The sequence below is a fragment of the Coregonus clupeaformis genome, chromosome 7 (genome assembly GCF_020615455.1).
Source record: "Coregonus clupeaformis isolate EN_2021a chromosome 7, ASM2061545v1, whole genome shotgun sequence".
Taxonomy (NCBI): Eukaryota; Metazoa; Chordata; class Actinopteri; order Salmoniformes; family Salmonidae; genus Coregonus; species Coregonus clupeaformis.
The window spans coordinates 3,040,617-3,053,452 of NC_059198.1; the positions used below are offsets into that span (position 1 = coordinate 3,040,617).

The 12,836-nt window shown below is 43.3% G+C and overlaps 1 protein-coding gene across 1 annotated transcript in view; it reads right to left on the reverse strand.

The window, feature by feature from the left end:
* Positions 1–12,627, reverse strand: part of LOC121568744 (transducin beta-like protein 3) — a 44,182-nt gene extending 31,555 nt beyond the window's left edge. The window contains exons 1-11 of the mRNA XM_041879142.2: positions 12,433–12,627; positions 12,219–12,270; positions 11,978–12,073; positions 11,828–11,875; positions 11,068–11,209; positions 3,668–3,752; positions 3,105–3,275; positions 1,993–2,068; positions 1,781–1,877; positions 914–1,137; positions 544–685 (exon numbers count right to left, since the gene is read on the reverse strand). Of these exons, the coding sequence (XP_041735076.2) occupies positions 544–685; positions 914–1,137; positions 1,781–1,877; positions 1,993–2,068; positions 3,105–3,275; positions 3,668–3,752; positions 11,068–11,209; positions 11,828–11,875; positions 11,978–12,073; positions 12,219–12,270; positions 12,433–12,464 (1,165 nt within the window). The 5' untranslated portion in view covers positions 12,465–12,627. The remainder of the gene's footprint in view (positions 1–543; positions 686–913; positions 1,138–1,780; positions 1,878–1,992; positions 2,069–3,104; positions 3,276–3,667; positions 3,753–11,067; positions 11,210–11,827; positions 11,876–11,977; positions 12,074–12,218; positions 12,271–12,432) is intronic.
* Positions 12,628–12,836: the final 209 nt, after the last annotated feature.

Genomic DNA, 12,836 nt, shown 5'->3' on the forward strand with positions numbered 1-12,836 from the left:
CCTGACCAACCAGTTACCAAGCTATCATTGTCTCTAATCCTGAATGACAGTAACTCTGTCTGATTGATTGCTCAGTTTACAGTTCATCAGGCTTCTTTTAAGTGCCTACACAGCTATAATTGAACTATAATCCCTCCAATCGTCATGGTTTAAAAAGGCTTCCATGGCTTCCATACTGTATATGTTACATCCTTTCAGGGTGGAGATATTCTACAGATGCATTGGAGGGTGCAGTTTGGAGATTCAGTGTTTCACACAGCAACTCTGCCTCCTGCTGGTCAATCTTCATAACTGACCAGAAACTGCACAGATCTTATCACTCCTATTCAGTGATGTAGGAGATAATTTGGATGAAATATTAACTATATGTTGTTGTTGGCACTAATGTTAGAACTGGGCTGAAGGGAGCTGCCAGATTCAAAAGAAAAGATTCAGATACTTATTCTGAGAACTCTCTTATTCTGAGTTTCAATCTCCCTACCTAGTGACCACCCCATATAGACAAGCAGAGAGGTGCTGCTCCCTGTTGGTCAGAGGACTCACCTGTGTGTCCGTAGAGGATCTGACAGCTGCTGGTGGCCAGCTCAAACACCTTGAGCTGGGAGCTGTTGGTCGCCACGACAATGTGAGTGTCCCCCTTGCCCAGAAACTTCACATCCAGAACCTCATCATTGTAGCCAACAAACTGGGGGTGGAGAGAGAGAACGAACACCAGCAACATAAAAGCAAGCCTCTTGAACAAAATAAACCATTAGCATGGGTGAAACCATTCAGACAAACAGAAGACCTACCATCTGAACTAAAGGATTCTGAATAATAAAAACAATCCTAGTGTCCCTTTCTACCCCCCCTCCTCCCGTTGTTGTGTGGTGGTGGAGGGCAGCTGGTAGAGACCTTGTTATCAGTTACCCACCTGTTGCTGTGTGGTGAAGGAGGGCAGCTGGTAGAGCAGGATGTTATGTTCTGCTGTGACCGTGGCCAGCCTGAGGGAGGAGGGCAGCGGGAGGCAGTAGGTGAGGCTCCGGGGGTCTCCGTACTCCTCTCCCACTTCCTCTGAGCCCTCCGCGGAGGAGGCGGAGGGGAGCGTCTGGGCGAACACACAGCGGGCCGAGCTGGCATCCCACACCCTCAGCACACCTGGAGAGAGAGAATCAGAGTGTTTCAAGTTACTCCCTTAAGTGGAGGTCTTTGATTGGGCTTGCTCCCTGTGTTGTTTTGGGTATAATAGGTAAGTACTAGGTATAGCCTGGTACCAGATCTGTTTGTGCAGTCTTGCCAACTGGCATCAGTGGTTTCCTTCATCATTATTATTCAGAAATTAAAACAATATATAATAATATACATCATCTGCACATAGGACTTGCTAAGACAGCACAAACAGATCTGAGACCAGGCTAAGGTTCAATAGTATTGAGTAGAAGATGATATTCAAGATAGTCCAGTAGGATTAAACTGTTGGCCTACTACAACATGTGTATGTGACCAATACAATTTGATACTGAACTATAAAATGATGATCATCTCTGATTGGCGGCTAAAACTATACACTAGTCTCATCCAGTATTATCTAGCTATATTGGTGGGCAGTGGGCAGACTCCTCCACATTCATCCACCATGTAGCCTGGGGATTGTTGGAGTAAGGAGAAGTGGCCCTTAGACACTGATCTTGAGTCGGCTTTGCATTTTCCCCCACTAATGGTTAAGTTAGGATTGGGGAAGATGATCCTAGATCTGTACCTAGTGGGAACTTCACCCAGGAGCGGGACTGTAAGCACATACCTTTGCTGCCTGCCGTGATGAAGTGTATCTCTTTAGTTTTCACCCCGATCTCAGAGAAATCTTCCTCCTCAGGGAGCAGCACAACACTCTCCACAGCCTGGCGAGGGAAGCAACACATTTCATGCAATTAGGCTGATGATACACCAATCAACTTTTAGTTACAAAAGCCAGTCTAAAACAACTCTGGAAGAAAGTAGAGTATGAGAGTTTACCTCATAGACGGGCACTGTCCTCTTGGCGGTCCTGCTCTTCAGATCCCACACTGTGCAGATCTTGTCCCTGCCAGAGCTGCAATCAAATAATCATCAAACATTCAGCTAGCTCGCAATGAATTGATCAGGTATGATGGGGTCTAAAGCTATGATTTTCAACCTGTGGTCCACGGGGGTACTGCAGGTGAGCCGCAAAATAAATAAATATAACAGTTGGGAGAATTAATGGGATTATAAGCAATTTTACATGACTTTTCACAATGCATTTTATTTTATAATAGGTCTTTGACGTGTTACATTTGTGATCAAATTGGCTAAATTTGACCGGCAAGATTGAACAGCTTGGACAACACTGCACCAATAGCATAAAATAGGATTTGTTGAGACTTTGAGGTCGCTCACCGTGTTGTTTTGGCTATGATAGGTATAGCCTGGTACCAGATCTGTAAGTGCCGTTTTGCCAACTGGCATCAGCGGTTTCTTTCAGCACAATTTTTCAGAAATTAAAACAATATACATCATCTGCACAGAGGTCCATAGGAGTTGGGGCAACACAACACAAACAGATCTGAGACCAGGCAAGGGTATGATAGGTGTCAGAAGGCAGGTTTCCATCGACCCAGGTTTATTCAACAAAAGCAATGTCAAATATATATTTTTTATTGCGACATGTATAATGGAAACGGCAGATATCAGAGACATTTTCTTAAGATTGACAAAAAAATATCAGTTTGACAGGGATGGATTTTTCTTTATTGCAACAAATGATGGAAACTGTGTTTTTCAAATAAATGATTGCCGAATAATTCCGATGGTACTTTTTTGGTTTGACGTCATTACGTCCAGTTGTATTTAATCGACACAAGATAGTTAATTGGAAACGCACCCTAGCAGGCAAATGTCGCATCTATTTTCTATGCAAACTTTCTAAATGTCAGCAACAACAAAATAATCACTGGACAAGTTAATGGAAACCTAGCCAGAGACTGGTAGGTGGAGGCCAGTCAGCTCAGCTGTCCTACAGTACAGGAGGTTTAGATATAGGTCTACTCTACTGTAAAGCTCTTTGTGACAACTGTTGATGCAAAAAGATTGATTGATTGTTACAGTACCTGACCATGGAGACTCCATCGGGGGTGAAGGCCAGGGAGGTGACAGGGCTGTAGTGGCTCTGCAGCACGCACACACACTGGCTGGAGCGCAGGTCCCACAACCTGATGCCACAGTCTGACGCCGAGGAGAAGAGCTGCAGTAGACTTATGTCTGGGTGGAACTCCACCAGGCTGCAGGGCAGGAGGAAGACGACAATGGGAGTGTTTGAGATCATTGCAGTCAGTGCGCTTAATCACTGATCTACAAACCACATTGCATCCATAATAACTACTCATTATGTAATTAAGATTAACAATTCTGCGGCTCGCCTTGCTTAAACTGATCCCCTCAAACATGCTGAATCACAATATAAAATATTCATTTCCACACGTCAAACTGGCAACTAGATTCAAGTCATGTCTTGTTGTCAATGTATCAACTTATCGAAGGCAGCTACATCTACAAGGGTTTTATTCATAAAGTGTCTCAGAGTAGGAGTGCTGATCTTAATCATGATCTGAAAGGCTAAACTGATCCTAGATCAGCAGTTCAGATCAGAGTAAAGAGGTGGTCAGTAACTTACTGTACGACCCCAGAGGATCCCTTCAGGTTGTGTGTACAGTACTGCTTCACCACGTCCCACAGCTTTATGGTGCCATCACAGCCTCCTACACACCAACAGGAGGACAGACTCATATTACAGACAGGAAGTACAAGGTGAAATCTCAGAGTACCCATTTATAGTGGGAGCATTTGATTGAGCTCACTCACTGTGTTTTTTGGGGTATAACAGGTAGGTACTAGGCTGTGTTAACTTCGTCAACAAAAATAGTGACTACAATATTCGTCAAACACCTATTTTACAGTGGCAATTGGTGAGACTATAACTAACTAAATAGACCCAGAAAAAAATAACTAAACAAAAATGATTTAATATTTGAGTTGACTAAAAACGAGACAAAATTATCTCTGTGACTAAAATCGGACTAGACAAGAGTTTTTGGAGAGATTGAGAGCTTTTCAGTGATGAGCACAATACATTTTAGCAGCACAGATGCGCAGTTCTGTTCAGCAATGGGAAGGACGCGCCACACCCGGCACACACAGCCTACATCAGCTGGTGAGCTGTGGGGGAGCAAGCGATGAGTGTGGGCAGACTCCGGCTCGGAATTACACACATCGCGCAGGCAACTATCTTGCTTCCAAGTAGCTAACCAGTCACCACCAGCCTTCTAGTCAGCTAGCCTTTGCCTGGTTAAGAAACACAAGCTGCCGTACAACATTTTAAACAATAGCAGCATTGAGTTTAATAGTAAAATGACATTCTAGCTATGTTTTTTCATCCCTTGAGTATAGAAAAGTAGGCAGTCTTTTAATTTGTAGTCTCGCTCACCCCTCCCACTTTCCCCACTGCATTTCATAGCCAGGTTCTGTAGCCAGCGTAGCCAAGTCTCCCCCTTTTCCTCAGAGAAAATGGTTTGGTTCTAGCCCTTACCGTTCAAATAAAAATACATATTTTTATTGTGCATTGTAGGGACGCATTTTACATTCATGAAGCATATCGCGGGCCGTTCTAAAACTAGGCTACTTGAGGACCGGACCGTTAACCATTTGTTTAGACTACACCTTGTTCAGTCATGTTACCTCATTAGCTAGCTAGGGGAGTTGAGACTCTGTAGCACAGCTGGTAGAGCACGGCGCTTGTAACGCCAAGGTAGTGGGTTCGATCCCCGGGACCACCCATACACAAAAAAATGTATGCACGCATGACTGTAAGTCGCTTTGGATAAAAGCGTCTGCTAAATGGCATATTATATTATATTAAAGTGACTCGACTCTCTCCCTCTCTGCGCTTCTGTGTTTGATTGGTTTGTATGTAATGTGCAATATCTACAGTGAGGGAAAAAAGTATTTGATCCCCTGCTGATTTTGTACGTTTTCCCACTGACAAAGAAATGATCAGTCTATAATTTTAATGGTAGGTTTATTTGAACAGTGAGAGACAGAATAACAACAAAAAGATCCAGAAAAATGCATGTCAAAAATGTCATAAATTGATTTGCATTTTAATGAGGGAAATAAGTATTTGACCCCCTCTCAATCAGAAAGATGTCTGGCTCCCAGGTGTCTTTTATACAGGTAATGAGCTGAGATTAGGAGCACACTCTTAAAGGGTGTGCTCCTAATCTCAGCTTGTTACCTGTATAAAAGACACCTGTCCACAGAAGCAATCAATCAGATTCCAAACTCTCCACCATGGCCAAGACCAAAGAGCTCTCCAAGGATGTCAGGGACAAGATTGTAGACCTACACAAGGCTGGAATGGGCTACAAGACCATCACCAAGCTGCTTGGTGAGAAGGTGACAACAGTTGGTGCAATTATTCGCAAATGGAAGGAACACAAATTAACTGTCAATCTCCCTCGGCCTGGGGCTCCATGCAAGATCTCACCTCGTGGAGTTGCAATGATCATGAGAACGGTGAGGAATCAGCCCAGAACTACATGGGAGGATCTTGTCAATGATCTCAAGGCAGCTGGGACCATAGTCACCAAGAAAACAATTGGTAACACACTACGCCGTGAAGGACTGAAATCCTGCAGTGCCAGCAAGGTCCCCCTGCTCAAGAAAGCACATATACAGGCCCGTCTGAAGTTTGCCAATGAACATCTGAATGATTCAGAGGAGAACTGGGTGAAAGTGTTGTGGTCAGATGAGACCAAAATCGAGCTATTTGGCATCAACTCAACTCGCCGTGTTTGGAGGAGGAGGAATGCTGCCTATGACCCCAAGAACACCATCCCCACCATCAAACATGGAAACATTATGATTTGGGGGTGTTTTTCTGCTAAGGGGACAGGACAACTTCACCGCATCAAAGGGACGATGGACGGGGCCATGTACCGTCAAATCTTGGGTGAGAACCTCCTTCCCTCAGCCAGGGCATTGAATATGGGTCGTGGATGGGTATTCCAGCATGACAATGACCCAAAACACATGGCCAAGGCAACAAAGGAGTGGCTCAAGAAGAAGCACATTAAGGTCCTGGAGTGGCCTAGCCAGTCTCCAGACCTTAATCCCATAGAAAATCTGTGGAGGGGAGCTGAAGGTTTGAGTTGCCAAACGTCAGCCTCGAAACCTTAATGACTTGGAGAAGATCTGCAAAGAGGAGTGGGACAAAATCCCTCCTGAGATGTGTGCAAACCTGGTGGCCAACTACAAGAAACGTCTGACCTCTGTGATTGCCAACAAGGGTTTTGCCACCAAGTACTAAGTCATGTTTTGCAGAGGGGTCAAATACTTATTTCCCTCATTAAAATGCAAATCAATTTATAACATTTTTGACATGCGTTTTTCTCGATTTTGTTGTTGTTTGCCCACTGATCATGTCTTTGTCAGTGGGCAAACGTACAAAATCAGCAGGGGATCAAATACTTTTTTCCCCCCCTCGCTGTATTTCGGCTAAATTAGGAATTTACATGGCCATATAATTATTGAACAGCGCATTCGAAAAGTATTACATTTACATTTTAGTCATTTAGCAGACGCTCTTATCCAAAGCGACTTACAGTTAGTGAGTGCATACATTTTTCATACTGGCCCCCCGTGGGAATCAAACCCACAACCCTGGCGTTGCAAGCGCCATGCTCTACCATCTGAGCTACAGGAGGCCGGTTCGGACCACATTTTGTTACGTTATAGCCTTATTCTAAAATAGATTAAATAAAACATTTTCTTCATCAATCTATACACAATACCCCATAATGACGAAGCAAAAAAAGGTTTCGAAATGTTTGCTATTTTATTACAAATAAAAAAACAAATACCTTATTTACATACACTACCGGTCAAAAGTTTTAGAACACCTACTCATTCAAGTGTTTTTCTTTATTTTTACTATTTACTACATTGTAGAATAATAGTGAAGACATCAGAACTATGAAATAACATATGGAATCATGTAGTAACCACAAAAAAAGAACTTTGAACGTTTATTTGAGTGCAGTTGCAAAAACCATCAAGCCCTATGATGAAACTGGCTCTCATGATGACCGCCACAGGAATGGAAGACCCAGAGTTACCTCTGCTGCAGAGGATAAGTTCATTAGAGTTACCAGCCTCAGAAATTACAGCCCAAATAAATGCTTCACAGAATTCAAGTCACAGACACATCTCAACATCATCTGTTCAGAGGAGACTGTGTGAATCAGGCCTTCATGGTCAAATTGCTGCAAAGAAACCAATACTAAAGGACACCAATAATAATAATAAGAAGAGACTTGCTTGGGCCAAGAAACACGAACAACGGACATTAGCCCGGTGGAAATGTGTCCTTTGGTCTGGAGTCCAAATGTGAGATTTTTGGTTCGAACTGCCGCGTGATGTGGATGAACGGATAATCTCTGCATGTGTATTTCCCACCGTAAAGCATGGAAGAGGTGGTGTTATAGTGTGGGGGTGTTTTGCTGTTGACACTGTCTATGATTTATTTAGAATTCAAGGCGCACTTAACCAGCATGGCTACCACAGCATTCTGCAGCGATATGCCATCCCATCTGGTTTGGGCTTAGTGGGACTATCATTTGTTTTTCAACAGGACAATGACCCAACACACCTCCAGGCTGTGTAAGGGCTATTTTACCAAGAAGGAGAGTGATGGAGTGCTGCATCAGATGACCTGGCCTCCACAATCCCCCGACCTCAACCCAATTGAGATGGTTTGGGATGAGTCGGACTGCAGAGTGAAGGAAAAGCAGCCAACAAGTGCTCAGCATATGTGGGAACTCCTTCGAGACTTGGAAAAGCATTCCAGGTGAAGCTGGTTGAGAGTGTGCAAAGCTGTCATCAAGGCAAACGGTGGCTATTTGAAGAATCTCAAATATAAATATATTTTGATTTGTTTACCACTTTTCGGGTAGTAATGTGTTATTTCATAGTTTTGATGTCTTCACTATTATTCTACAATGTAGAAAATAGTATAAATAAAGAAAAACCCTTGAATGAGTAGGTGTTCTAAAACTTTTGACCGGTAGTGTAAGTATTTAGACCCTTTGCTATGAGACTCGAAATTGCACTCAGGTGCATCCTGTTTCCATTGATCATCCTTGAGATGTTTCTACACCTTGATTGGAGTCCACCTGTGGTAAATTCAATTGATTTGGAAAGGCACACAACTGTCTATATAAGGTCCCACAGTTGACAGTGCATGTCAGAGCAAACACCAAGCCATGAGGTCGAAGTAATGGTCCGTAGCGCTCCAAGACAGGATTGTGTCGAGGCACAGATATGGGGAAGGGTACCAAAACATTTGTGCAGCATTGAAGGTCCCCAAGAACACAGTGGCCTCCATCATTCTTAAATGGAAGAAGTTTGGAACCACCAAGACTCTTCCTAGAGCTGGCTGCCCGGCCAAACTGAGCAATCGGGGGAGAAGGGCCTTGTTCAGGGAGGTGACCAAGAACCCGATGGTCACTCTGACAGAGCTCCAGAGTTCCTCTGTGGAGATCAGAGAACCTTCCAGAAGGACAACCATCTCTGCAGCACTCCACCAATCAGGCCTTTATGGTAGAGTGGCCAGACGGAAGCCACTCCTCAGTAAAAGGCACAACAGCCCGTATAGAGTTTGCCAAAAGGCACCTAAAGGACACTCCGACCTTGATGAAACAAGATTCTCTGGTCTGATGAACCCATGATTGAACTCTTTGGCCTGAATGCCAAGCGTCACATCTGGAGGAAACCTGGCACCATCTCTACGGTGAAGCATGGTGGTGGCAGCATCATGCTGTGTGGATTTCTTTCAGTGGCAGGGACTGGGAGCCTAGTCAGGATCAAGGGAAAGATGAACGAAGCAAAGTACAGAGAGATCCTTGATGAAAACCTGCTCCAGACTGGGGCGAAGGTTCACCCTCCAACAGGACAACGACCCTAAGCACACAGCCAAGACAATGCAGGAGTGGCTTCGGGACAAGTCCCTGAATGTCCTTGAGTGTCCCTGCCAGAGCCCGGACTTGAACCCGATCAAACATCTCTGGAGAGACCTGAAAATAGCTGTGCAGTAACACTCCCCATTCAACCTGACAGAGCTTGAGAGGATCTGCAGAGAAGAATGGGAGAAACTCCTCAAATCCAAGCTTGTAGCTTCATACCCCAAAAGACTCAAAGCTGTAATCTCTGCCAAAGGTGCTTCAACAAAATGCAGAGTAAAGGGTCTGAATACTTATGTAAGTGTGATATTTAAGTTTATTATTTTTAATACATTTGCAAAAATTTCTAAAAACCTGTTTTTGCTTTGTCATTATGTGGTATTGTGTGTAGATTGATGAGCAATAAAAACAATTTAATCCATTGTGGTCCTCTGTAGCTCAATTGGTAGAGCATGGCGCTTGTAACGCCAGGGTAGTGGGTTCGATCCCCGGGACCACCCATCCGTAAAAATGTATGCACGCATGACTAAGATGCTTTGGATAAAAGCATCTGCTAAATGGCATATTATTATTATTTTAGAATAAGGCTGTAACTGTGGAAAAAGTGAAGGGGGCTGAAAACTTTCCGAAGGCGCTGTACATTCTTATATGTTTGTCATTTTTCTGCTGTTGGGAAGAAAATGATGTTATGCAGAAAGATATGTTGGTAGGACAAGGATATGTATGTTTGTGCACATGGAAGTCAGTGATTTATGTTTACTATAGGTTTATGAGGCAATACAAATGTGATGTGACAAAATGTGACTAAAATGAAAGGGCATTTAGTGGTCTAAAATTTACATTTTAATCATTTAGCAGACACACTTATCCAGAGCGACTTAGTTAGTGAGTGCATACATTTTTCATACTGGCTCCCCGTGGGAATCAAACCCACAACCGGTGCCGGTGCAAGCGCCATGCTCTACCAACTGAGCTACAGGAGTGATAAAGAAATGTGTGAGTAAGATATGACTAAAATGTCACACCCTCAGTTAAACTAATAATGTATAACTAATTAGTAGACTAGAGCTTAGAGAGTTAATCAAATGTGTTTATATCCCAGCAACAGAGTACGATTGAAACCAATAACAGGAGACTGGTTCAAAAAACACACAGGGAAAGGAGAGTATGAAAAGGTTTCAGAATATTCTGAGGACGGCGATATCTAAGGAATGCAGCCTGCCCGAGCAGGGAGTAGATTATGATAAGAACGTATGTGTGTGTGACCTGATGGTCAGGAGAGCAGAGGAAAACATGAGCTAGACCCAGGTGTGAACTTACAAGACATGTACAGTGGAAAAATACAGCCCGCCTACAGCGGGGTGGGATTTTTCCTCTAACGTGTGCGTATAAAAATATTGTATGACCATTTTGTTGCAGAGTGCTCTCATGAATAAATATGCTGACCATTGCAGGATTGAGTCTTTGTTTAATTTATTCAAACTAAGAGATTTACAACCTTTTGGGAATCATTCAAAGACTTAAGAAGTAGTTGGCTTCAACCATAGAGATAACAAAATTCTCGTGACAAGGAGGCCCACTGTTTTACTCCTTTGGACAATAATTAGACTAAATCATTATTCAAAATGACAAAAATTTGACTAAGACTTAATTATATTTTTGTCAAAATGACTAAGACTAAAATACTCTAAAAGATTGCCAAAATTAACACTGTTACTAGGTATAGCCTGGTACCAGATCTGTAAGTGCTTTCTTGCCAGCTGGCATCAGTGGTTTCTTTCAGCACAATTATTCAGAAATTAAAACAATATACATCATCTGCACAGAGGCCATTGTCACGGCACAAACAGTTCTGGGACCAGGCTAGGGTATGATGGGTGTGGGACAGATCTGGGACCAGGCTAGGGTATGATGGGTGTGGGACAGATCTGGGAGCAGGCTAGGGTGTGGGACAGATCTGGGACCAGGCTAGGGTATGATGGGTGTGGGACAGATCTGGGACCAGGTTAGGGTATGATGGGTGTGGGAAGTTATCCTATGAGGAGGTCGATCCGCTCACCTGTGGCCAGGAGCGTGGAGGTGGGGTCAAAGGTCATGCTGGCGATGGGCACGTTGTGGATGGCCCTCCAGGAGCGTGTGCACTGGGCCTGCTTCCAGTCCCATTGCTTCAGCAGCAGAGCCTTGCTGGCTGTTACCAGGATCTGAGGAGGGAAGGAGGAATGGATGGAGAGAAAGGGTGAGGGATGGAGAGTGAGAGGGGGGTAAGGGAAGAAGAGGGAGGAGAAGAGGGGAAGTAAGGGATGAAGGGAAGAGAGGGGATTAAAGGTGTCCACATGCTTCCCAGCTGCAACAGTTCGGTCAAGTTTGTGCATATATTATGACAACATTTTTGTAACGTTTTAGTTCATTTTGCACTTTGGTGAGGTTTTTTTGGGCTGTTCGGGCACACACACAAATTCTGGAGGCAAGCCGAAGTTCGGAGCCAAAATCTACAACCCTTCGTCGGTGATTGGTCAACAGTAGGGATTCTTCAAGAAAGTATTGTCATTCAAGGAGTGACGACTTGTTTTCATGCAAAAGGCGCCAGCCTAACTGAAGCATACTGATGCCTTTAGTTAGTCAAACTAAATACTGAGTATGAAACTAAGGCTGCTTTTACACAGGCAGCACAATTCTGATATTTGTGTGACTAAATTGGTTTCTCGACCAATCTGATCAGATCTTTTGCGACCAATTGGGCAAAAGAACACAACTGTGCTGCCTGTGTAAATGCAGCCTTAGTTATGGAACAGCACATCATATTATGTCAAATGTTTTACCTCATCATCAAGGCTGAGGGCGAATGATGTAATGTCCTCCTGATCATCCTGCAATCACAACAGTGATGGAAATGAGAATCTGTGCAGACATGAAATTAATGTCTAATCTAGCTACACACGAGTGTTTAGAGAGAGAGAGGACAGTCTCACCTGTTCAATACTGTGAACAATCTTCCCTGTGACGATTTGCAAGACGTTGACACGTGTGCCACACGTACAAAATATGTATTTCTCATCTTTACTGATCTGTAACGTAGGAAAACATTGAAATACCATAAAATATATGTCAACGGTATAACTTAGCTAGCTAATTATATCTACAGTAACGTTGGATAGTTAGCTAGCTAACTATTTTACAGAGGGAGGTAACTATCAGTGATAAACAACTTACCTGTACTTTTCCTCCCTTGTAGAATGGTTCGATAGTGCTGGAAACAGCATAGCTACATGCAGAAGAAAACAACGGTAATTTAGCAATAATTTGTAAGTCGCTCTGGATAAGAGCGTCTGCTAAATAATGTAAATTTAAAGATAGCTAGGATTTGCCCGGCGTTAGCTAGCTCAGTTAGCTAGCTAGCTATCCACGTGAAGTGCGTTCGACTTACTTGGTCTTGAACTGGAGACTGCTGTTTGCCATCTTGCTTTGGAAGACGTGGGTAAAACCCCACGATTTTACAGTTTAAAGACAGATGAACTGATTTCGATCACTTGTTGTTAGAATTCATTAGCTCCGATCAACAAAATCCCACATGTGTCGTTCAAGAGGTGGCTTTCGGTCGCTCACATTGTACGTCATACGACAGCGGCTAGAATGCAAACGTTTTGGGTTTCTTTGCAATAAGAAAAGCCAGGAGGAAAAAACTCGATAAATGTTCAAATTTTATATGCAGAAAGCTAAAAGGATCCTGAATATAAATGTATACATATGGTGCATTTAATTGATTTAATACAAATAAAATGATGAAAAAATAGCCACATTTCCCACACCTGTAACCGGTGACAATACAAT